Below are 26079 nucleotides of genomic sequence, written 5' to 3'. Positions count from 1 at the left end.
ATGCTTTCGTTGCACCTTGGCAAACATTTCACGTCGTTATTGCTTTGCTTGAATATGGAAATATGTTAATTTACAGCCTTTATTCTGCTGCCTGCTCTTTTCCTCAGCCTTTTCTATTCAACCCTCTAGGTGGCCCAGCACAATGTGGCTCCTTTTCTTTGAATGAGCTCTTTCCACACTAATAGGGTCCAGGGTGATGTGGAGAACCTTGTGCACAAAATTGGTGCACCGCCCCCTGGTCCTTTGTGGCCATGTCAGGTTAAATTCATATCAGCAGGAAGGTCACTGCCATGATTTTCAATAGCGCGAGATGAGGTGATGACTTCAGACAATGGCGCCACACTCTCCAGTTGGAGACACTTGCCTCACCAGTTGCAGTAGTTAATTAATATGCTAAAAATAGAAGCCAGTGATACAAATCGCTGCCTGTTGTACAACAAAGACTGGGCATGTGTAGCTTTGATAGCCAAGTTTATGGTGCTTGTTATGGAGGGAAGTTAGTGTAGAGCTAGAGGCAGTGTAAGACTTTTTGGATGCTGAGCTTTAGTCACTCTGGGCCTCCAGCCATTCGCTTGCTGTCTCATTTGCATTATGAATGACATTAAGGGAACTAACAAGGTTATTGGGCATAGAAATGTTCTCATGTGACCACACGTGGAAGCAGACCTACAGCAGTGCTAGTTGGCAGGGGCACTGTGGCTCTTTATTCGGCTTTGTAGGAGGAGAGTTTCTGAGACTACATAACTCGTAGATATAAAATAAACCACGAAAGAAACTGCATTCAAGTAACGTGAAGGGTCTGACGTAAACCCCTATGAGGCAAGGAGATTCAGAGTGAAGTCTGGAATTTCACCCTTTACTCGGCCTGTTGTGCCCAGCTCGAGTCCCAGTATGTATGAGCTCCCTCTGTTTAAGGGCTCCTGCAGCACCTACAGTTAGCACAGTGGGATGGGGGACACAGAGTTTCATTCTTAACCCTGACTCTGCTTCTGTGCATGCTGGGCGGCTCTCTGATGGAGTCTGTCAGTGAGAGAGTTCACTAGAGGAAGGGAGGAGCAGACTGAAAGCAGTTAGTGTCTGTTTTTACATGGCCTGATGATGTTGCTTGGTAATTGGAAAATTAAGACTAGATCCACATTCCAAATTACACCAGTAAAGCAGAGCTCACCCCATTGAGTCAGTGGAATTATACTGGATATGTTCCACCCTGCCAGAAATTATATGGTAAGTCTCGTATTTTACCATATTTTGACATCCTCTTTAAGAACCATTAGGCCTCATTCTGGTTGTGCAAGATCAGAATAAATCAGGAGCATCTCCACTGAACACAGTAGGCCTTCTCCACAGGAGTTGTAAATCAAGAGTATTTTTATGTTTATCAAGCCACTGAAGTCTATGGGCTTATCCTACTTTCACATCTGCTGAGGAGTGGAGTACCACCAGCGTGTATGGAAGGACAAAGAGTTCCATTGCATTGGAGTTTGCTGGACTTTCAAAGGTGGAAATGAAGGCATGGTCAACAGAATTACTCTGGATTTCCAAGGGTATAAATGACAGCATATCTGGTGACACTCTGCCTCTACTGTAAATGTGGGTTTGAACATTTTTTTTTCAATACACGCTTGTTATTTGCTCCGTGGACTGGAAGTGGGTCTTGGACACTCACTCATGCATTTTACATTTACACATTGGTAAAAACACCCTTTTTGTATGAATTTTGGAGCCATTTCTGTTTGGAAAATTGGATTTTACCAACACACCCATCTTTGACACAGGTTTTCCTAGGAGACAATAGGCCACAATATATCTGCCCCGGTACATGTCTTTATCTATCCCTGGTACGTGTCTTTAGGTAAGTCCTGAGGCCCTTACTCAATTTTTACTCAGTGGGCTGGACTGAATAAGGAGTAGATAAAAGCTAAATAAAAATGAAGGCTGTGTTGTGCATTTTTAATCACAGTTACCTATTGAAGGCAACAGGGAGTTCTACTGACAGTTCAGGCGTATGCGACTGCCCTGAATAAGGAGCTAAGGGTTTGACTCAGAATCGGTAGGTACATATAGAAAGCTTCACATGAGATAACATGTTAGGCCAGTTTTAGATATGCCAGTGTTGTTCCCTTTTTTCAGTGCAGTTACTCCAGGTATGCACTGGTGTGTCTGAGTTCACCCTTTCTGCCACCACACAGCTAGCAGTGAAGAATGGGGTGTCCCTGGTGCCCTTCCTGGGCTCTCATTGACTTAGTGCAACATTGGTGGGTAAACCATGGGGTTTCTCAGTTTGGCTATCTGTAGAATTGGATGTAGTAATGACTGTCTACCTCCTGAGAGTTTTGTGAGATGCGATGAATGCTCTCTTTTTTGTACAAGTGTGAAGAGTTCCAAATCTTCCGATGGAGAATGCCATGAGCTCTGTGTAGGATGTGCAGCAGCTGGTGGTTGGATGGTAACCTTCCTTTAACATCCAGGGTCCTCAGTGCTCTAGGTCAGGGGTTATCAACTGGGGGTATGCGTACCTGCAGGGGCACTTGAGAAGGCCCTAGGGGGCCCGGGGGATGTGGGGGGAGAGGGAAGCTCGCATGCAGCGGCTGCCACCACTCTGTGTTCAGCTGTGCACCACTTCCAGCCCCGCTCTGCATCTAGCCGCTGGAGGTACACTGATCCAAAAAGGTTGAAAACCCCTGCTCTAGGTGGAGTCTCTATGAAGACTTCCTATCATGTCCCCCAACTCTTAGGACCTCCCAGTAAAGCTACCACCATTCTGGCTGAGTATTTGGACTGATTCCTAACTCTCTTTGACCTCATCATCCCTAACTAAACCAAGAGACGACTGATGCACAACAGGACACCTTCCCTGGAAGAGGGCAAGCTGTCCCCACAGCTACTCTGTGCAGGGTGCATAAAAATCAATGATTTTCAAAAAATCAGATTATTTAATCATATTTTTAAATTTTTTTTTGGTTAAGATGCTTTTTTTAGAAAAATAAACCTATATATAGTTTTAATTTAAGATATGTTAAAGCTCAAACATATCATCATGAAATAGGGATTATAACTTCCTATTATACTAATTGAGGGAGCTGGCAGGGGTCATCGCAGAGCTGTTGGCCCAGCTGTATGAGCATTCGTGGTCATCTGGCTAGCTGCCAGGGGATTGGAAACTGGCTAATGTGGTCCCAATTTTCAAGAAAGGGAGGAAGGAGGACCCAAGTAACTATAGGCCTGTAAGCCTCACCTTGGTGGTGTGGGAGATCTTGGAGAGAATAATCAAGGAGCACATCTGTGGGGGGCCTGCAGGGGAGATCATGCTCGGGGCAATCAGCATGGGTTCATCAGAGGCAGGTCCTGCCTGACCAACCTGATTGCTTTTTATGACCAAGTATCTAAATCCTTGGACCATGGACGTAGTCTTTCTAGACTTTAAGAAGGCCTTTGACACTGTCTCTCACCCCATCCTCATAGATTAAGCGACTGTGGCATTGGTGCCCACACAGTTGGATGGGTAAAAAATTGGCTGATAAGGCGCACCCAGAGAGTAGTAGTGGACGGGTAGTACTCAACCTGGCGAGATGTGAGCAGTGGGGTGTACCCCAGGGCTCGGTCCTCAGGCCCGCACTGTTTAACATCTTCATCAGCGACTTGGACAAGGGGGTGGAAAGCACGCTGTCCAAGTTTGCTGATGACACTAAGATGTGGGGCGAGGTGGACACAGTTGAAGGGAGAGAGAGGCTGCAAATAGATTTAGACAGACTACAAAAGTGGGCAGATGAGACTAGGATGGGATTCAACATAGATAAATGCAGGGTGCTGCACCTTGGGAGAAGGAACGTACAGCATACATACAGGCTGGGGAGTTCCCTCCTTGAAAGCACAGAGGCAGAAAGGGATCTTGGAGATGAACATGAGCCGCCAATGCCAGACCACAGCCAACAAGGCCAGCCATACCTTGTCGTGCATCCAAAGATGCATCTCAAGCCGGTCCAGAGAGGTGATACTCCCCCTGTATGCGACTTTGGTCAGGCCACGGTTGGAGTACTGCATCCACTTCTGGATGATGCACTTCAAAAGGGATGTGGCCAGCCTGGAGAGGGTTCAGGGGAGGGCCGCCCACTTGGTGAGAGGGCAGCAGGACACGTCCTACAAAGAGAGACTGATGGACCTGAACCTGTTCAGCCTCAGCAAGAGGAGGCTGAGGGAGGACCTGGTGGCTGCCTACAAACTCATCAGGGGAGATCAACAACAAATAAGTAGAGCCATTTTCTCCCCAGCACCACCTGGGGTGATGAGGAACAATGGTAATAAGCTGATGGAGAATTGGTTTAGGTTAGAGATCAGAAGGCAATATTTTACAGTTAGGGTGGCCAAAATCTGGAACCAACTTCCCAGGGAAGTGGTCCTTGCCCCTACCTTGAGTAAATTCAAGAGGAGGTTGGATGATCACCTGTCTGGGGTCTTGTGAACACAGCATTCATTCCTACCTGTGGCAGAGGGTCAGGCTATCTGTTCAGGTCCCTCCTTACCCTAGCTACTATGAAATGATGAAACTATTTGATACAATATATTCGTATAACTCTTTTAGAAAAGTTTTATAAATAAGTCACAACAGGCCATGTGTTATATTAGGGGCCCAATCTTATAGGGTTCCCAAGAGCTTTCTCTATAGATTAGTAAAGATTAAAAAAAACCACTCTACCCAAAGGGACCCAGTGCTCAGTCTAGAAGACTCATTAAGCATCACTGTGATGCTTACTTTCAATTCTCAAATTGTGGATTTGTCTCCAGAGATAACATCCTTGTTAACAGCAATATGTGGAGATGAGCGATAAAGACATTGGATTACCTGCCCATCAGCCCTCTTGTCTCAGTCTTAAATAGGCTCCCCCAGAAGTGGTGCAAGCACCTATTCTGGATACCTTTAAGAAACACTTGGATGCTTATCTTGCTGGGGTCATCTGAGCCTAGCTGACTTCCTGCCCCTTAAGCAGGGGCTAGACCCGATGATCTTATGAGGTTCTTTCCATCCGTAATGCCTATGAAATCTATGGCTCGCTGCAAGATTGTGTATGCAGAGCCAAGCCCTTACCTCCCTCTAAAAGTGCAAAGTTTCAAGAAGTTAAATGAACTGAGGATGTCAAACAACAAGAATGCACTTTTGGTAGAAAACAGTGATTAAATTGAGGCTTTCTGACTGCTGATTTAAATCGATTCAAGTTAAATCAAATCCACCCTGACTCTGTTAGTTGCCAATTCAGTGTGCTACTGGAAGTCCCTCCCCTTGCCCCCAGAAGTACTCCTTTTGGGAAGAGGGGTTTGCCATCTTGGAATTAGAAAAAAACCATATACTAAAAATCAAACATCTATCTTTATTTCAAAAAAATATTTTTGTCCTTATTTATGTGTGCTTGCATAGTGTATATAAAAGCAATTGCAGAGTAGCTCAAAATAAAGTCTTACTCTTGTATATTGTTGGGGGGCTGGATGTAGGGGTGTGCCATGTGACAGAGGGGGGTGTGGGTAGGAGCACTCTTTGTGGGGTGTGATTGTGTGTGGGGAGGGTGGGGTTTGTGGGGGAGGATATTTGGGCATGTTGGGGTGTGCATGGGGGAGATGCACACTTATGTGCATCCTAGGGTGGCAGCACTCCCTACACGCAGGGCAGGGCAGATAGGCCCACTGAGCCCTAGGGCTGTGGCTGCTGCTGGTAGCAGCTTGTAGCACCCACAGCCCTGGTTACTGGAGCCTCCACTCTGCTTTACTCTCGTGATTGGTGACACCTTGGTCCAGGCCTGCCACGCTCCCCCTGCCATTTGCTGTGGAAGCTGATGGGCCTTTGCAGCAGTGGTGGCTGCAGGGCCTGGGCTGGGGGTGTGGTATAGGTGAACTCCTGAGGCCATTGCCTCCAAGCCTGAGAATTAGTATGGCTTTGCCGTGCAGGGGAGAAGGGACGCTTGCAAAGAAGCTGGCCCAGGGAAGGCCACATACGCATGGGCATCCTCTAAGCTGGTCAGTACCCCCACACAACAGCCCGGAGCCTACGCACCCTGGGGCTCCTGCCCGCCACTGCCAACAGTGCACAGCACCAGCCCAGCTTGTGCCCGCACCAGACTCACCCTGGCTTGGGCAGACCAGCTGGAACCACGGGCACAGCCTTGACCCTGGCCCACATCATGCCTGCTCCACACTCCCCACCTACGCTAAGCAGTAGCCGGGCAGAAGCTGCTGCTGGCATGGGGGAAAAACGGCCCCACTCTCTCACCAATGTTGGGCTGTTGTGACTGCAGCTGTCCAGAGCCCGCACTTGGGCTGCCCTGTGGCTCCTCTCTACCTCCATCACTGCTGCTTCCAGGCCACCCTGCGGGTGACACTGCAGAGAAGCCACAGGGCAGCCTAAGCACAGGCTCCAGACAGCTGCAGCAAGAAGAGAGGGAGGGGCCTCTTTTCTGCCCAGCCACTGCTACTGCTCAGCAGGGGTGGGCGGTGTGGAGCAGGTGGAGGGCAGGCCAGGGTCGGGGCTGTGCCCACGGGTCCCTGCCGGTACCACAAGGCTGGAGCAGCAGTGGCAGCAGCCAGAAGGAGCCACTGCCAGCTGGGCTGCCTAGAAAGGCAGTCCTGCTGCGAAGCTACCCCAGCCCCACTGTATGTCCAGGGAGCGGTAGGAGGCACCAGAGGCTGGACAGCACTTGGGTAGGTGGGACCAAGGGACCCGCTATGGGCTAGACAAAGGCCCTCCACAGGCCAGATCCAGCCTACGGTCCATATTTTGCCCACCCCGAGTTACACCCATTTACATTAACTGCAGGTTTGGCCTGAAATACTCTGTAATGGTTGTTTGCTAGGATGATCTCTGTTTTTGCAAATATATTGAACATATGGATAGAACCTGTAATACACTGCTTGGGTGTTCCTCTGCTTCCTATGTAACCCCTATAGACAATGAGCAGCAAGGCAGACAGTTTGTGTAGATGTTTGCAACAAAGTTAAACTGGAAAAAGGTTGCATAAAGGAAATTTAAATGAAACATTCCCTTTATCAGTACTGAGAAGGTATGAAAGCTGAGTTGCAAAAGTCAAGAAAAATTGGACTTAAGTTGTTTTTCTTTCTTTCTGACATATTAAAGTGCTTGTTTCAGCAGCATATATACTAAAATTGAAATGATACAGAGAAGATTAGTATGGGCCCTGCGGAAGGATGACACAGATTCGTTAAGTGTTCCATATTTAAAAAAAAAAAGAAAAACTTCCTTTCTCTCTCTTCCCCTCTCTCTTTCTTTCTCTTTCTCCCCTCTCATACTTTTTTCTCTTTCCCTCCTTTCCCCTCTCTTCCTCTCTCTTTCTGTTTCGCTTTCTCTCTCTCTTAAAATATCAGAAATGCTAAGTTTGAGCTTCCCTGTTTTTTTTTCCTAAGAGAGTTATGGAAGATCTCAGATATGTGCTGCAAGCCTTCCATGCTCTTTAATTGGACAGGTGTAGGGAAAAGGAGGTCAAGGGGAAGAGAGTTTTAACAAAGAGCTCTTTTCTCCCAAGTGTTTACTGGCTATTTGAGTTCAATAAATGCTAATAAAAACAAACAAAAGCCATCTTGACTAGAAACCTCTGCCCCTCTCAGTTGCTTCAGTTTTGATCACTTTGTTGTCATAGTTCAGCTAGTCATCTAGTTATACAGAGAATCCCAATGAAACTGAAACCTGGCTTTCTAATGTAAAAACAGAAATCTCTCACTCTTTCTTTAAAAAAGAAAAGAAAGGGAAAAATTCAAAACACTTTCAGCTCTACATACATCCTAAAAAAGGGAATAGGCCCAGTTTCTCTTTTTAATGGGTTACTTTGTCTCATCAGTCTACATCAAGCTTGTTCAGCTGAGTCAGATGAGACAAGGTTGTCTTTTTCCATCCCATTTATTTCCCTTATTTTTGGCTGGGAGTCTCTGAAGTCCAACAGCTTTTATGATGGGTGCTTGGAATAACTCTTGGTTCCTTTTCTGCAGATTTTAACTTTGCCATGTATCCACCATCAATGATAGCAACTGGAAGTGTGGGAGCAGCCATTTGTGGCCTTCAGCTTGATGATGGGGAACATTCTCTCTGTGGTGACAGTCTAACAGAACTCCTGGCCAAGATCACAAACACAGATGTGGTAAGTACTCCCCAAAATTGTTGTGGTGGTTGTTATTTCTGTGCTGAGAAAGCTGTGGAAAATATGACTAGTGTTAATTTGTCTGACCCTAGAAGGCCAAGCATGTAGCAGCTTGAAGTCAGGGGGAATGCTAATTCCACTGGCAAAGTACTTGATGGACATCATTACAAAGCACAGAGAGTGGTTCAAAATGTGAACCTGCTAATAGTGAATCGCTTTTCTGTGGCTGCCCAAGATATGGGTCTTGGGCAATGGTCACCAACCAGTGGATCTCGATTCACCAGTAGATCTCAGAGCCTCTTGAAATTGATCTGAGGCCGGGGGGGTGGGGCTGAGTGCCCACGTGCATCCACGCACACGCTCCAGCCCAGCAAGTCAGTCCGTGGGGGAGGGAAAGGGCAGGGACTGGAGTGAGGCCCCTGTAATAAGGAACGGTGCTGCAGAGGCAGGAACAGGAGTAAGTTGAGTGGGGCCACGGCTGGGTGGGACTGACCTGCTGGGGAAGCGTGCTGGGAGGGGTGGCAAGGGGGGTGGCATATGATAGATCTTGGGTTGCTTTTAAATGCTAAAGATGATATTCTGCTTAAAAAGACTGGAGATTACTGAGCTAGGGTCACGGTCCTTCTCTGCATTGTCTTGGCAGCCTCTGCTCTTGTCTCTTGAGAGGCAGGGCTGTGGGCTTTCCCTCATCCCAAGTGGATCTGTTATAGAGGAGAGTGCAACCTCAATCCTCTTGAGAGGTAATGAAGAAAATGAGTGGAGAGCCTTGGCATTCCCTGACCTTCCTCCGATCCATGAACCACTGTGTTAAGGGCTTAACATGGCCCTGTATACACAGCCCATGGAGAAATGCAGGTTGTTCTGACTTTCACCAAAGCACTGTTTTAAAGGGCTTTTGATTTGAAAGGAGCTGTAGAGAACTTTAGTCCTTCAGTGCTGACAAAAAGTAAGGTGGGCGTAAGAGGGAATATCTGGATTTTGTCCTCATGCACCACGGATGATATATACAAATAATTAGCTCAGCTCAGTTTCAGTTCCCTTCAGTATGAATTCATAGCATTGAGGGTACTTCTTGAGCTGTAAGAGAGTCCTATCATGAATAGCAGAAGTGACTAATGGCTGTTTAATAGACCGTGACATGTGGCAGTCTCAGGTCATTCCTGGGTGAGAGTTTCTGACGCACGTCAAAACGAGATGCTACTTTTTCTATTATCAGTATGTAATAGAATATGAATCATTGTATTTTTAATCTTGCAGACTGGATATTCTGAGTGATTGTATTTTTTTAATACCTAATGGTTAAGGCAGTGATTCTTGACTAGGGTCCCGGACGTAAGATATTTCTAAGGGTGCCATGTGGTACTGCACAGTAGCCACACACTGCTAGTTGTGCAAACACCCACACAAGACTCACAAGATAAATACAGAGATTTCAAATAGGAATCCACAGTGTCAAAAACATTCTGACCTATTGTGGTCTTTCTGAGTTCTTTGCAACCAAAGAATTGCGCTATTATTTTTGTAGTAAAAACAATGAATGAAAGCTAAGAGCTGGCATTTTCTGAGGGGTCCCTTGAGTGTAGTTGTGTTTTAATGTGAATTTTTGTGGGGGGCGTTTAATTTTTGCATTGGAAATTAGTTTGCCCCAAAACGACAAAGCTTTGAATTTTGCGTGTTATTGATCTGAATTGAATAGCTGCAATTGTAGAAAGTTTGTGTCCAGACTGTTTCTGGTTCTTAGACTGAAATTAAAATTTTCATACTCAAGAACTCTTTGTTGCCTTCTGTATATCTGTACTGTAGATGTTGTGCAGAGCAAGGGACTGTGTGAGCAATACAATAACCGTAAAAAGCAAGGTAATGCAATAAGAGTGATCACAAATATTAGGCTTTATGTTTTGATGAAAATGGAAATAAGTTACCATATAGACCTTTTTTAGTAGTTTCATTATACTGGATAGATGAGATTCATTATGATTATTTCATTCCTATGGAAGCCAAAAATACTCTGTGTTACTGGCTGAGCAAAGCGCAGTGCACATCTCTTTCAGTGGAACAGGCTATCTTTTGAGTGCTGCATACAATCTGCTGACATTTTAGGGATTATTCTGGGTTGGGCAGACCCCTCTTGCTAGAAGGGTGGCATTGGGAGAGTACAGAGACCCTGGCATGAGGTTAGCACAGACATGAGCTTCAGCAAAGTCTGGAATTGTTTGTACATCAAAGAACCGGTTCATGGTAGCCTAGAACACCATGCCCGCACCTCTGTTTTGCCCTTGTCCCAGCTGAGATTAATAGATGGATGCTATAAATGATTTATCTCACAAACAGAAAGAAAAGCAATAGTAATGATGGTGAGAAACGGGAATCGGGAGAAACGGGAATCGGGAGGGGCACCAACAGGAGGTAAGGGATGGGGGAATTATGTTATGAGGGAAGTGAGACATAGGGGACACATTGAAACCTTAGCATGAAACAGAGGCAAGCATAAGGGGACAAATAGTTCTTGATAAGGGGAGAGGAGAAGATGGGGAACAATGATATGGATGGGTGAAGGAGACAGCTCGGCTCACAGGGAGCCCCCGGCATGGAAGAGAAGGGAATGGGAAGTATCTATTAAGCAGGAATATATCAAAATTGGTGGGAAGCATTGGTGATGCATAGGGGGTGCACCCCCTAAGCTTGGCGGGCTTCCATTGGTATAGAGTTGAAATGGAACACTTCACTTCCCCTTGTACCCCTGAACTCCCCTCTCCCCTTGTAATACTTTTGAGGTAGGTTTTCTGAGGTCAGAAATAAGAGGCACTTACATTCAGGTCTCTCTGACAGCTATGTGGACCTAGTGTCCCTCATCTGGGTTCAGAGCTCTTCCCCTCATTCATGGTAGAGAGGGTTAAGACTGTGGTGTAGCCTGTCACATGATGACATTCCCGGCCTTGCTAAGCTTAACCTGTAGTCTTGATATTGTTTCCATAGTAATTAGCATTCATCCGGCTGGGGGAAAGGAGCACAGGGAGCCTGTGCTGTATTGCTGGTGTATCTGCAAGCCCTGATAGGACTGGATGTGATGGGGTGTTTTCTCTCCCCAGAGGTCCCAGAGGGTGGTCACTTAAATGCTTTGAGAGTTGTTCCCTTGTGCAGGTTGCCCCAGGGATTTTCCATTATTGCTGTAATGTAGTATGCAGAGGAGTTTTGAGTTGCAGTGGCATCAGCATGCTGTTGATATTCAGCTTTGCGTTTCCTTTTCATCTGACCCAGACACTACAGACCCGGTGTCTCGCCAAGCCTGTGGCATGGAGTCGAGCTAGCTGGCAAAAACCCCTTCTGGATAATACAGAGGTGGCACTGGTGGCACAGGAAAAATATTTGTACAATTTCACAGTGGGGATATGTACTCCCTTAGGTGGTGGGAAGGGCATGCTATAACATACATATTAATGTGGTCTACATTAGAGGGTCCCATGGGATTACTAGTTATTCGTAATTCTCAGTTACTAGGAAAGAGCACTTTTTTGTTCTATTATGTAAGCAAAGAGAGTGTTGCATTCCTCTCTGAGATGGCCCTTGCCACAGTTACCCATGCCTTAGTCATCTCCAGGTTGGCATACAGCCACTCACTTTCCATGGGGCTACCTCAGAAAAACATTCAGAAACTCCCATTCAGCTACTCACATACTTTCTCCTGCAAGGACCACATCTCTGCAGACTGTGCTGTTTGGTTTGCTGTTTTTTGTTTTTATTTGGTTCTAGATGCAAGTCAAAGCAATGCTACTTTAACCTGTAAAGCCAGTTACGTTTGAACTTTCAGCTGTGGAGCCTGAATTTCCCTGTGTTCCCTTTGCTGACTGAAATGGGCTGGGGAAAATGTGAAGTCTTCTGGAGAAGCAGGGTAGTAAGGAATCTTTAGGGTGGATTTGGGGGGTGGGAGAAGTGAAGGAGTTTAGGTTCTGGGGTGGGGTTGCCTCTGGTCCAGCATAGCTGAAGTTCATTCACTTTCAGAATATTATAAAAGCCTACGCTTGAGAAGGGAAGGGCTGAGTCTTTCCCGGGGAGCTTCTACAGTTTCTCTTGAGTTAATATTATCACTTCGGATTTCATTCATATGGTTCTTGTTATAAGCTGAGCTGGTGGCACCACCTGTTATTAAGGTTTCCTGGTGCTTCCCATTGTAAGATGCTATTAATTGAAAACCTTTTGCTGTTTGGGCTGAAGTTTTGCATCCAGGCTTTTTGCCTCAGCCCGAGATGCTTTGGGAAATTACAGCTGATTCTGAGAAAAGGCTAGGAAAATATTGGTTCGAAATCCCAGTGACCAGTTGTTTGAAAAGTTCTAGCACCCTTTTTGGAATGGGGACTTGAATTTTCAGCAGGAGGCCTTTGTCTCAAGGGTGGGGCCTTTTGCCATCCTAGTGAACAGCCACCCAAATCCAGCCAGGCTACACCTCTGAAAAATCAGTTCCCTATTATTCAGTAGAGAATTCTCATATTTTAGTGGCTGACTTCATCGAAGATTTTGTCTGCAATGGGCATGTTCCAAACCAGGGCTGAGCAAAGTCTTCCCGTGCAGTTGTAGGTCTGGACTGCTGCAAGCTGAGGTGGGATCATGTCCAGGCACTTCAGCTGAGAGCAGGAAGGTTCTCTCTCCTGTGCTGTCAGTGAGCACCTTTCCTGTGCCTCCACAGCATGGGGAGAAGGAATTTGCCTGTTTCAAATACTGAGGGTGAAGTCCCAGACCAGTGGGGCTGCAAGAAAATAGACAGGGACAAAGAGCATGGGAGGGGGACAGTGGGACCAGGGGCTGGTAACAGGGAAGAGATGGAAACCAGGACTAAGGTATTGGGCTTGGGAAGACTGGGGCTGCCTAGGCAAAGAGACTGGGGCAAGGACCTTGAGGGTAAGAATGAGATGGGACAAGGAGCACTCTAAGAAAGATTTGGACTGGGAGCCTTTAAAGATAAGGAATATTGATAGGCCTCTTTGGTCCAATCAGGGGTGAGGGACAGAGGGAACTGGAACTGACTGGGCAAAGAGACATGGGAAAGTGGCTGAATGACTGGGGTAGCACTGGGCTTGTTAGGCAAGAACACTGAGAATATGGAGTCTGAAGAAAGAATAAGACTCACTTGTCAGAGAGACTGGGACTGGATGTGGAGCTGAACCAGTGGAGTCTGGGACTCAGGAGATTGTGAGGATGGGTTGGCAGGACTTGTCAAGCTTAGGGGGAAACAGGCAGATGATTTTTTGCCCAATAGAGCATACTGTCCTCTAGAGCTAGAAATGGAGCCCAAAATCTCTGCATTTCATTCTTCCTCTGCTGTTAACAGATACCTGTGACACCCAGTACAAAGTGTGTGCCTGAGCCCCCTCTGGTGCTTCTCTGCATATGGGGATAACAATCTGCTTCTGCTATTAGCTACTGTGTTAGCTTCTGTGGCAGAGTTGTGTGTGGCCTCTCAGGAGACCCCTGCCCTACTCGTGTCTATGTGAGTGTCAAAATGATGCTGAGTTGGCCTAATGAAAGATATCAGATTTACCCAAAAAACCTTGTCTGCTTATGTCCTTAGACCAATACGCCCTTGAAAAATGATGTTGAGACTTTCAGGAGGAAGGGTACCATTTGCTGTTTTTTAAAAAAAGCTAGGACATTACACACAACCAGCTGTGTTAAAGGAACTTTTATCATGATTTCAGTCAGGCACATGCCAGAAATGAGGTTTCCATGAAGCCTTTATTTCACCTTCTGATGAAGGTATATATGATGATATATTATGATAAAGCCTTTAATTACTAATCCAGGCTCTTCTTCCACCCCTAAGCTCCTGGTTCCAAGCTCTTCCCCACATTCACCCATGGGTTTGGACCTGGATCCTATTAATTTGGTCATAGCAGTTTCTGCTTTCACACTGGATAAATCTAGAAAGGAAGTCACTGGGAGCACAGAAGAGAGAGTCTGCCTTCCCTCAATCCCAGAGCCCGGCAGCCCACAGTTCTACTCAGCCTCAAGATTAATAATGCTCAGTACAGACAGAATTTTTAGGTAACTTGGCCTAGAGCACATGGGTGAACTGTGATTTTGCAAAGGTCAGATTTTAACTCGGCCAAATTTTGAGTGAATTTTCACTGGGATGGGAAAAACTACATCCTTGACACAGAAGCCATCATCTTCCAAATGTTAATGCCCTGCTTCAAAGCATGGGGTCTTGAGATGCTTTCTAACAAAAGGTCACCTAATTTTTTTAACTTGAGCAAAAGACCATATTTTGACCCAGCCACATCCTCAGAACTGTCTGAACAGTTTTCGGCAGAAATTTTCCAAAACAATGCGAACTTACACAGATGTCCAGGATGGAAAATTTCAGCGCAGGTAACTACATATAGGGTGCATCTACACAAGATGTTTACTGCACAGTAAACTAATTAGCTGCACAGTAAACATTGTGTGTCTACACATGTGCCTCTATTAGGCTGAAGTAAATTAATTTACTCTGCAGTGGGTGTGTCTACATGTGCATTAGATCCAGGAGTAGTTTACTCATGAGTAAACCAGACAGGCATCCACACATGCAAGGAAGTGGGAGCAGATTTGCTACTAATGAATGCTAACTGCCACACTGGCAAATCAGAGGAGGGGGCTGGGATCTACCCCACCCCTTTAGCTTTTTCTAAGCTCCATGTCTTGATCATCTGATCAGGGCACAGGGCTGGGATTTCCCCCAATCAGGACAGTTCCCAGCCCCCAATCCATGATTGCAGAGGCTGGAGAGCCTGTTCCCCATTCAGCTCTGTCAGCACAGAGCTGGGTAAAGAACAGGCTGGGGAGCTTATTCTCTGCTCAGCTCCATGAGCACAGAGCTGCATGGGAAACAGGCTGGGGAGCCCTTCCTGATTCAGCTCCGGGAGTATGGAGCTGGTTGGGGAAGAGGCTGCTCAGCCCCCACCAGCAGGGAGCTCCCAGAGCCAATCCTGATAACCACTAAGGATCTCCCAGCCCCCGCTCCCTGATTGTGATCTCAGAGCAGGGGGGCTTGGAGCTCCCTGCTGCTGTGGGAGGAGAACATAGTTCCCACCCAGGCTCCAGTGGCCGAGCCTGACCCAGCAGCAAGTAGTTCCCAGGGACAGAGATCAATCTCCTGCCCCCTGGTGGCCAGTCAGGTGTCTGCACAAGCACTGCTTGCGCAGGTAGTAATCACAAGTAAATTTGCTACTTTGGATTTGCAGGTAGCAAATTTACTTGCAATTAGCGAGGTTTACTGCACAGGAAGCATGTGCACATGTAAATGCACATGCTTACTGCACAGTAAGCTATGCTACTCAGTAAATCATCTTGTGTAGATGCACCCAGTAAATACAAGTACTATCCTGCTTCAAAGTTTTTTACTCTGCAGTAGTGCACGTGTCAGTGCTGCCCCAGCTGGCTGTGTAACAAATGTGTCTCAGTGCAGAGACTACCTGTCGGCTAGCGCCCCCACTCATGCATCTTTGTGCCCCAACCAGCCCCTCCACAGCACATTGAGTTGAGGGGAGCAGCCCCAGGCTGGCAGGCTGACCCCCGGGCCCTCTGACAGCCAGGACTGCTCCTGCCTGGCTCAGCATGCTGCAGCCCCAGCCACAAGTGCAAATGGTGCACCTGGAGCAATAAACTCCAGCCTGATAAGCTCCGGAGTTTATTGCTTCACATGAATATACACGTATAGATGCACCCACAGTTTGACAGAGTTATAAACAGCACAAGGTAGGGTCCTAAAAGGGAATAGAATGAGGTCACTTTAATAGTAGATGGTGTTACTAACACCACCATAATGAGCACCTGTTATTGTAGGAAAGAAAAATACCAGCTTTCATTTTTAAGAATTATCCTGAGGCTGCATGAACAAAGTCTGATGTTTCCCACAGTGGAACAGAGTCAAAAGTTGTGCACGCCACTTTAATTGACTCATTTTCCTATTTTTGATCTCTTAAATCTGTGCAAGACATTCAGCTATTCTGTGTGAGTGCTCGTGTTTTTAAAGCTGCAGAGGTGGAACAGGGAAGAATCGTGGGTGTTTAAGCTTGGGGAGTTTCACCAGATGGATGTCTCCAAACCTGCATCAGTTTTAAGTCTCTCAAGAAAAATGTTACTTGTTTCCCCTTATCATTTCTATCAAGGCAATCTAGAACATACCTGGGAAGTTCTGCATCCTGGGTTGTGGTAGTGACCCTGACCCATGCAGACTGCTAGTAATTGGGAGAGCAGCTGCAGCAGTTGTTATTTTGTCCTGCCCCCCACATCAGAGTCAGTGCCTGGGGCAGACAGATATCCTGGTTGCCCCAGCTTAGTTATGCTGCTGCTCCAGAACTTTGCAGAGTGGCCTCCATTGCCTTCTACAGGCCCAGGACACAAAAGCAGTGGGTTCTGCCATGCATCTACTGCCTGCATAAGTGTGGCCCATTCATGCTACCATCAGTTTTCTAGTGTAGATTGGTAGTGCTGGTGCCTTAGCTAGGAGCAGCTACTTTGAGGAGCATCCTAAAATTTCCTTAACCAAGGGAAAACAATATTTTTAATACTTGCAGAATCTACTCTAGGCAATATCTTTCCCCCCAAACTAATCCCCCTTATTTGAGAAAACATGAAAAATTGCACCTCCAAAATTATGAGCATGTCAAAATAGAGAGTTATAATGAAATTCTTACCTAAGGTGAGCTCCCCTTGTTTTCTGCCATCATATAATAAGCTGTTGCGGGTGTTTGCTGTTTAGTAGAAAATACTCATACCTGAGATGCATAAATGCAGAGACCAAAATCCAGTGGAGTTATTTTAGATTTACATTGGTGTAACCAAGAGCAGAACTTGCCACCTAATGGTATAATATTTTAATAGGTGTTTAATTAAGAATTAAACCAAAAAGTGCTATTTATAAAAATAATTTAGCATAAATTCTTTCCATTTAAATAAAGGGTCAATGTGTGGGTGTTTCTTTCAAAAAAAAAAGAGCTAGCTACTAATTCCAGTTACTTTGGTGTAAATCTGAAGTGACTCCATGGACTTCAGAAGAGATCCTCTGGATTTACACCCTTGGAACTGAGATTAGAACCTGAGTCAGTAGCTATTATATTGCATAGTGTACTATGCCACTGCCACATCCAGAGTAAAAATGATTTCTGATAGAAGTAGACAATATGGCAAAGCATAAAATACAATGTGAAAGGCCAGTGACCTTCATACTCCTTCAAGGGCATGATCAGCCTGATGTTAGCTGGGTTTTATGGCTCCTTCTGGCTAACAAAATAAACATCAAGGCCTACTGCTCATGAGAAACTAAGAAGCCTGACATTCTTATGGGGAGTGAAATTACCTTTATGTGGTGTTTTTTTCCTATAATTATTGCTCCAATCAGTAAATAGTAGCTATAATATAGTGTGTTTTCTTGGATCCACATATAGTACTTTCAGGCTGTGAGTTTGTGCTTTGATCGGCTTCCTGCAACAGGGTGGGAATGTTTCCTTTTATCTACTGAAGTGGAATGTGGTAATTGGCAGGGAAGGAGTTAAAGAACCAACCCACGGAAGTAAGTTGGACTCTCTGTCCATCTCTTGAAGGATCGCTGCAATGGAAAAATAAACAGCTTAAAAAGATAGAAATGTCCATTCTAGACCAACCCAGCATTCCTTCTAGAGCACTATCCCATTTCCAGTAGCAACAGATGCTTCAGAGGGATAATGCAAGAAACCTTGCAGCATAAGCCTTTGAGCTGAGAGTAGAGCTGGCCCAGTCCTTCAGGTGCCAACTTAGAGGTGTTGTTCAAGGCTCTGCTCTGCCGCAGGCTTCCTTAGGCAAGTCACTTAATCTCTTTGAGCCTCAGGTCTTCTCTGTAAAATGGGGACTGTTGTCCTTCCCTGCTTCTTAGTGGACTAAGGTTATAAAAGATTGGATGGTATAGTAATGTGGGCCATAAGGCTGTCTTAAGAGCCTGCCACTAGGGGGAGATTTCTTCTTAACTCTGGGCAGTTTGCCCCTGATTCTAAAGGTGTAATTAGGTAGCTAACTCCCATTGATTCAAAAAAGGCAATTAAATCAGGGGAAGGTGGGTGCATAAACATACCTGTAACAATCTGGCTATTAGTGTCCTGGAACTTAAAGTTTAGGTAGGAGCACTTATTCAAAATATGCACATCCTTCAGCTTGGTATTTATCATCCTTCAACATCCTGTTATGTGACAAAAGGCGACAAAGTCATATCCTCAATTAAGCCAACTGTTATTGTTACTAATCCGCATTTATATTGCAGTAGCACCTAGAGGGCAGCCAGGGCAGAGCTCCATGGTGATAAGGGTTGTAAACAGAGAGGATTACATTTTCCATAGAGTTTAACACTTGAAATCAGGGTAAGATTTTCCAAAGAACTCATTTTCCAAAGAACTTATTTTGGCATTAAAACAGATGGCCGATTTCCAGGACAGCTCAGTGTGCTGGGTTCCATGTTGGGTGCCCACACTTTTTAGAAATTGTTTTCATAGATGTCACCATTGGAGCCGCCAAGTGCTGTGGGCTTTGGAAAATTGGGTGTATATTTAAGTGCCCAAAAAAGGAGTTGAACTTTTCTGAAAAACTGGTCAAGGCCACTACTTTCCCAAAAGAAGTACTGTATTAAATCTACCCTATATTTTAATGTCAGGGTTTTTTTCTTTGATTGGAAAGTATCTTCATGCAGATCCTTGCAAATCTCCAGATCTCTCTCACTGCAGTTTGAAGTTGCACCCATTCTAGACTTCAATTTTTGTGGAAGGGCAATATAAAATCATGGAGCATCCATTGGAAATCTGTCTAGAATGGACAGCATTGGAGCATTGTTTCTACAGCACATACCCCATTTATACCCCTTTTGTAGTGTTTAAGGCCTATGGTTTTGGAACCATGTTACAGGACTTGCTATGTCCTATCCTGCCTTATTTGTTGCAGACCACATTTTGTATGCAAGGAAACAAGAGACAAAATAGCCTCAAAAGAAAGGAAGAATGAGATAGTTTCCTAAGTTGTCTTTGCCTGAGTTGGCAGCTGCTGTAGTTCATTCAGTTTTTTGTTCCCCAGTGAGTGCTGTGCGTGTGTAGTAACAATGGGGTGATGCAGTTACACTGTAGGCTAATAGCGGAGTTCCGTCAAATCCATTCATAAATATAGAGAAGGGTGCAGGGCTGGGAGAGCGAGCCAGCTCGCAGAGGAAGTGAGGCCCCCAAGTAATGAGCTCTACTTCACAAACATAGCTGTCAGATCCCAGAGACTGGTGATAGACTACGATCATCTGGTTGGAGGCTTGCCCCAGCCTACACCACTGCAGATGTCTGACCTGTTCCAAGTTGACAGGAGACATTCATAAAAGGTAGCAAATATTTCCTCATGCACTCACACTGCCTGGATTTAACTTTGTCCAATGCCACACAATTATAATAGCTTTTCTAGGAATCATATTTTAATAAAGTGTAATAGTCTGTATCATTGTTGTGGTGGTAGTTCTCACAGTTTATAGCGGTAATTCACACTTCTATTTCTGTTTCACCTGGAAATCTCCAAGTGGTTTAGAATCATAATGATGAGACCTGGTTAATCTGAAAATCTCAGATCCATTTTAAAAATAAGTTAAAAGACTGCTTCCAGTATGGCATCTGCCTTGAATTCCCCTTGCTAATATTTTAGACTTTACATTAGTATATTCTTATTTTTTTTAATGTATTTCTCACTTACAGTTATGTGAAGGCCCCAAACAAATGGCAGGAAACTGACAAACTGACTTGGCTGGGTTGAGAAAACCTTCTCTTTTTTTTGTCTGGAGATGACCCGAGAATTTTCCAGCATTTTTGGCTTGCTGAGTTGTATCACTCACCAAAGCATCCACAGTTTGGATTTAAGCTGCTGGGTCTTGGCAGGGAATGTGAAGTAATCATGCAAACAAAAGACTCCGTAGTTACAGCTCAGGGATGTCTTTTAGATCATTTAATATAAAAAGCACACTGAAATGTTGTTCTTTGGCTAATTATGTGACAGGGCAAAAATGCTGTGGTTCGATTGTAGTACAATGTTGGATTTGAATGGCACTCCAAAATATCCTCGTGGTTTATCTAGCCAGGTTGTCTGTACAAAGGGTTTTCTGAAATTCTCCCACTGTGACATTAGTGACATTGCAAAGCTGACAGTGCCAGGAACACCAGCATAGATTGGTGGCAAGTGTTTTAGCTGTTCTGAACATTTGATCATTCATTTTTCATTAGGCCTCTGAAGTCTAATGTGATCTGTCTTAAGTAATTCCTCATTTCTCTGGTAAAAATGTTTAACAGAAGTGATCTTCTATTTTAAAAAGAGCACAAAATTGTATTCAGAGCATTTAGGGGGGTACTTTGCACTGGTTTCTTTGTGCAGAAAATTGTTTGGTGAGGCTAGAATCTGGTGAAGAATTTTAATATGCTGCAGTTGACATAAACTGAATCCCTCAGTGATGTTAAAACAGAAGGCTTGCAGTTGCTGGATTGTTTCTTAGACAATGTTTCTTAGAACACACTGTCCATTTTTACTGTTCCCAGATGTATTGTCTCATTGATTATCTGATGGGCAGACCATAAAAAGGTTCTGAGGTTCAGATCAGTTTCCATAAACTCAAGTGTTTCTCTAAATCTCATCTCTGATCAAAAAAAATCACACTGGAAAACTTGCTGGGATGGACTTTCTTGTAATATTTCTGCTCCCAGCCCAGGCTGCCCCCAGGAAGTGAAAGGACATAGGAAAAATTTAAATTTAAGTTCCCAAGGACAGGTAGCTAAGGAGGGCTGCATCTCATCACCTTCACTCCTGAAAGGGGTACAGCACCTCCCAGAAAGAATTGGGACCTGATGGCACTTGCTGCACTCTGTCCAGCGTGGATTCACCCTGACTCAGTAGGGACTGACAGCTCATACCACTGGTGTCTGCAGAGTGAATCTGGTGATGCTTGTGTAGTCTTCAGAGAAAAAGCAATGCAGCCTGTGCATTTTCAGTCACAGTCAGCTAGGGAGAAGGTGAGCTAGACCAAGTTCTAAGACACTCTTCAGTGGGAAAGTGAGCAAGAGAGAACAAAAAAAGATTTTGAATGAAGTAGTTCTTTTTCGGCTGATAAAGTTTCTTACTTAGCATTTGAGGAAAGTGGCTTTTTCTGTGATTCTAGAGAAGCAAAGATGGTGCTGCTGCCTCCCACTGTATAAGGAGGATAAACGGTGTGCTGTAGAGGCCACTTCAAAGTCACAGTGGATTTCAGTGGGCTTTGGATACAACCCAAAGAGAAGGCATGGATGTGTGGTTTAAGCAACGACTGTAGGATAAAGCCCAGGTTATAAAGCAATATTAAATCATTTTTTATATTTCACTGAGTCAGAATATGATTTCAGGTTATTTGGCCTGTTCCTGAAAGGTGTCGTGTGCCTCCTGCATGTTCTTAGCTCACAGGAATTGAAGGCTCTGAGCACCATGCAAGACTTGAGTCAGCACAGCAGAGTTGGACCCTGTTTCCAGACTACTACGGGAGGCTTGCAGAGCAGATTGGCAGATGCAAATGCTTCATAATAGCTTTAAAAACTTATTTAGGTTTCAGAAAGGAAATACAGGAAGAGAGAATACATCTAAGAGAACCTGTATTAAATCAATGCTGAAAAGTTAAATAAATTAATTCTCAACAGCAGGGATGGTTAGCCTGAGGCATGTGTTTCACAAGTGGTTCAGGCAGCCTCCGTGCATAACACATGACAGATCGGGAGGAAAGGGGACTGGCAGCACAGTGGCAGATAGGGCAGGAACCAGAAAGCAGAGGAGCAGATGAGACTGGAGAGGAGGATGGAAGTGGCACTCCTGGAGGGTGTGAAGCTATATGTGGCACACCTCCCTAAAGGTTGGCCTCTGGTGCTCTAGTCTATGGCTTTTCCCAATGCAGAAGATTGGAATAAAAAAAAAAATCTCATGCTTGCAGATTCAAAGTCTGCACATAGCTTTTCCTCAAAGTGTATTTGAAATAAGTGTATTTCTCCCTTATTAGTTTTCACCATTTGAATTTTCACCGTGACTCAGAAGTTACACTTTATCAGCTTTACATATTTGTTTTCTTTGGGGGGGTTTTAAAGCTGGAATAAATTGCTGGAGGCTGCTTACGTTTCAGACAAAAAGTTAATTGCTCTTTTAGATCTGCACATACTGCAGTGAAAATAAAACCGTGGAATGGAAACCACCTGAGCTATTTTAATAGTTCAAGCTACTAGACTGTAAAAAAAAAAATGAGGAAGTTGATCCATGTGACATATAACAGGAAATTCCCTAGCATTTCCTGAAAATGGCAGGACTTCTATTTTTTCGTTTCATTTTACTTTATAGAGCAACAGTCCCTAGCTCTCCTTGCCAGGCATAGTTAAATAAGAACTGTTAAAAATAAAAGCCAGAAATAAATGATGTATAAACTCAAGGAATCAGTAGCAACCTTTAAGGAAAAAGCCCATGTGCCATGGGAAGGATGGGTTATTGATGGTTGTAAGGAAAAAGCCCATGTGCCATTGGTCCTTCTGGGTTGTTTTTAACTCTGTGCCTTGCCAGTGACTTTGGGTAGGAATAAAGGTCAAATTGGAGAGAGGCCAGAGCAGTAGCTCCACCTATGAACAAGTTCTTCCATTTTGATACTCCAAAGGAAGAAACCATTATTAGGCAGATCTTTATAATAGGATCAGCTATCTACTTCTTGTATAACACTTAACATCTCACTGACATGAGTATAGGGCAGTTTGCTCTTTTCATAGCTGCTCTTTCAGGGTGTCTGCTAGTTCAGGCAGACACCCCTAGGCAGATACCAACCAAACATTATGTTCTCAACAATATAGGCTAGAGATTTCACTTGTTGTTGTTGTAACTGTGTCAGTCCAGGGAGTGTGCAAGAAGCAAGATTTGTGTTAGGTGAGCTAACATCTTTTAGTAGACCAGCTCATCATCAGAGATTTGAGAATGAGATTCCCTGGATTTTAGGATGAGATTCCCTTCTACAGTAGAAGTGCTAGGCACCTGCATTCTCTGATGAAGAAGGCCCTACAATTTTAATTTCAGTAAACACTGAATCCAAAACACAGGTGCTTCAGAGACCTGGAGAAATAAAAAAAAAACTTGTTACTTTGATCATTAAAATAATTTTTAAGTTGTTAAATCATGATATGCAATTGGCTCATAGTTGTTCCACAGTGTTGTGTTGCCCTGATGATCCCTGGTGATTTAAACCAGAGCTAGATATAATACAAATACCATCATCCTCACAAACTTCGGATTCTGTTGTGGCCTGGGTTACTCCATTGGTTTCACCTGAAATTGAGGACAGTGATGTTGTCCCTTTTAAATATTAAGTGGTTAAAAGAGTCTGTGCTCTACATGGATTAAATTGGATGGTTATTGTGGTTCTTACACATTCCTAGTCTTAAAATGTACATGGTAAAATAAAATGGGTGTTTTGAAACTGATGTATCTAGGTCTAGATTTTCAGGCCTTAGCTACATGCAACTCCCTATTTATGTGGGGAAATTGCCTGATTAAACCTTTGTAAAGGTACTTGCTTGTACAAATGTCCGTTTTCTTTTCAGAAGGACTGGCTGTTTTGAAATTTTGCTTCTTAAAGTTTTAAAAGCAGACTGAGGTCCTTACATGAAAAGTGCAATATGGATGTAAAGTCTGAAAATCAATATCTTCACTCATTTTTCCAGTTATGATTTTTATTTATGGGTTTAATCTTACAGCATCTTATTGTTGATTTCAGTGAAAAAGAGTGTCATAGTCTTGAGGGATGGTTAATGTGACTGGAAAGAAATAGTAATAAGGAGGGAGTGACAGGGAGCTGTACAGAGTTAGTGACCTTCTCATTTGGGCTAGTGCATCCATGCTGATAAACAACTGTGTGGCTTGGGGTGGGGCTAAACCTTGGACCTCTACCAGGGTAGCAGGAGAAACTCTTTGAACACCAGATCAGATGTTTCTGGCTTCAGTTAAGGGTCCTTTGGCAAATGCGTAAAAGAAGGAAACACCTGGTGGGTTGTTCCCTCTGTCTAAACTGTCTCCCAAATCTACATTAGATTATATGAATTCACTTAGATCTCATCGCAGGAACTCAAACAGCTGCTTGTACAAATTGGAAAATAACCACAAACAGAAAGCAAATTCTGTTGCTACAAGCAAATTGCAGATAGCTGCTTCCCTGGGATTTTACATAATCCTGTTCACCTTCATGTATTTTAGAGCAGTACATTACCTCTACTGTCTCACAGTGGGAAATGATCATAACAGATGTATAGTGTTCCACATTCTGTTTTTATAAAAAAAAAATCTGGGAATTTTTCAGGGTTGATCTTCAAAACATAAACACTGGGATGAAATCAGGATAGAAGGAAGAAAAGGGAAAAAAATCAGTTTCAATTGGGGAAATTTGGAGGTGAGGGAGGGAGGGAGTAAGGCTGGGACTAGGGGAGGGGCGTGGCTCAACCCGCCGGCCACTCCTGGGGCTACAGCAGAGAGAAAAGCGGGGGGAGTTGGTAGTGGTTGCTGAGCAGGGGGGATACGGCTTTTGCTGCTGTGCACCCCCTGGGAGGGCTGCGGGCTGGCGGACCCTGTGCTGGGCTCTTCCAAGGGAGGCATGTGCCCCTAGATCAGCGGCAGCAAGCACATGGTACCATGCCCTGCCTTTCTTCCCTAGCTGTGTTCACACCCCTTCCTTCTGATGCAGCAGCCTGCTGCTGGGCTGCCCTGGCATTTGGGGGGAGGGGTGAATGGTGCGCAGCCAGATGTGAAGTAGTGGGGACTCAGTCCTAACAGCTCCTAGTGCCCAGGGCAGGGCTGAAGTGGGAGCCACCAGAGTGCAGCTCAGACCCACCTGCTCTGGGAGCGATTCCTGCAACCCATCCCACCCCAACCAGGGTCAGAGCTGGGAGCCCCGTGCCCCCAGGCAGTGGCTCAAGCCACCCTCCCATGGCTCTCGCACAGCCAGTACCACTCCCGCTCCACAGATGGTCACTGCCCTCCCCTGTCCAGCCAGAAACTTGTGCCTCAGGTAACCGGCACAGTGGCACTTTTAGCTTACCAGCACCACCCATTTTTCAGTTCAAATCCCTGTTAACCAGCATGAGTGGGAAATGGGCCATTCCGCACTCGTGCCGGTCAACAGGTATTTGAACTAAAAAATGGGTGTAAATCAGTAAAAACTGAATGACTTAAAAAAATCAGGGAATTTATCAGTGAAAATCAGTAAAAACTGAGAATGTGAAACACTACAGATGCTTGCAAAACCACCTGATGGTCTGAATTTCTGAAAAATTGGATCTACAATATAATTTGGAGAAAAGTCAAGCAAATTGTCAGGTCCCTGGCTTTAAATAATCAATCTCTTGGTTATAAAAGGAACTTCCTAGCAAGATAAAGAAAATACAGATTCTTACCGTAAAATGCCTAGATAGATTTGGCATCTGTAGCTGAACAAAAGAAAAAGTCAGTTCCCTCTACAAACAAACATCTTCCTCCCCCAAATAAAACTAAAATTATTTGGCAATGCAGAAGTTCTTGACCACCTAGGCGATAGCGATCATTGCTTGCTGGAATTCACCATCCAGCACAGGGTGTCAAGGGCCTGCAGCAAGATGGTAGCCCTAGACTTTAGGAGGGCCAACTTCAACAAGTTGAGGAGACTAGTGGGTGAGGCACTAGGGTCCTCGAGGGCAGGGGAACTGAGTGTCCAGGACGAGTGGTCATTCCTTAAGGAAACGATACTCAGGGTCCAAGGGGAGTCCATCCCAACAAGAAGCAAGGGAGGCAAGAGTGCCTGAAAGCCCCCCTGGCTCACCAAGGACGTCCGGGAATGCCTGCTTACCAAAAAGGCGGCATACACCCAGTGGAAGGGGGGTGCTATCTCCAAAGAGGAGTACACCTCCTCTGCTCGGGCCTA

At 44.9% G+C, this 26079-nt stretch overlaps 1 protein-coding gene across 2 annotated transcripts in view; it reads left to right on the top strand.

Moving 5' to 3' along the window:
- Positions 1-26079, top strand: part of CCND2 (cyclin D2) — a 45748-nt gene that overhangs the window by 14717 nt on the left and 4952 nt on the right. Inside the window, exons 4-5 of one of the 2 annotated variants that reach the window (XM_019544206.1) lie at positions 7984-8132; positions 8776-9285. In XM_019544206.1, coding sequence (XP_019399751.1) covers positions 7984-8132; positions 8776-8943 — 317 coding nt within the window. In that variant the 3' untranslated portion in view covers positions 8944-9285. Of the gene's footprint in view, positions 1-7983; positions 8133-8775; positions 9286-26079 lie in introns of those variants that run through there. The other variant, XM_019544207.1, reaches the window with a different exon arrangement.

The sequence above is a fragment of the Crocodylus porosus genome, unplaced genomic scaffold (genome assembly GCF_001723895.1).
Source record: "Crocodylus porosus isolate Cpor-Errol unplaced genomic scaffold, CroPor_comp1, whole genome shotgun sequence".
In the NCBI taxonomy this organism is placed as follows: domain Eukaryota; kingdom Metazoa; phylum Chordata; order Crocodylia; family Crocodylidae; genus Crocodylus; species Crocodylus porosus.
The sequence above is the reverse complement of the archived record's forward strand: the minus strand, read 5'-3'. Positions and strand labels throughout refer to the sequence as shown.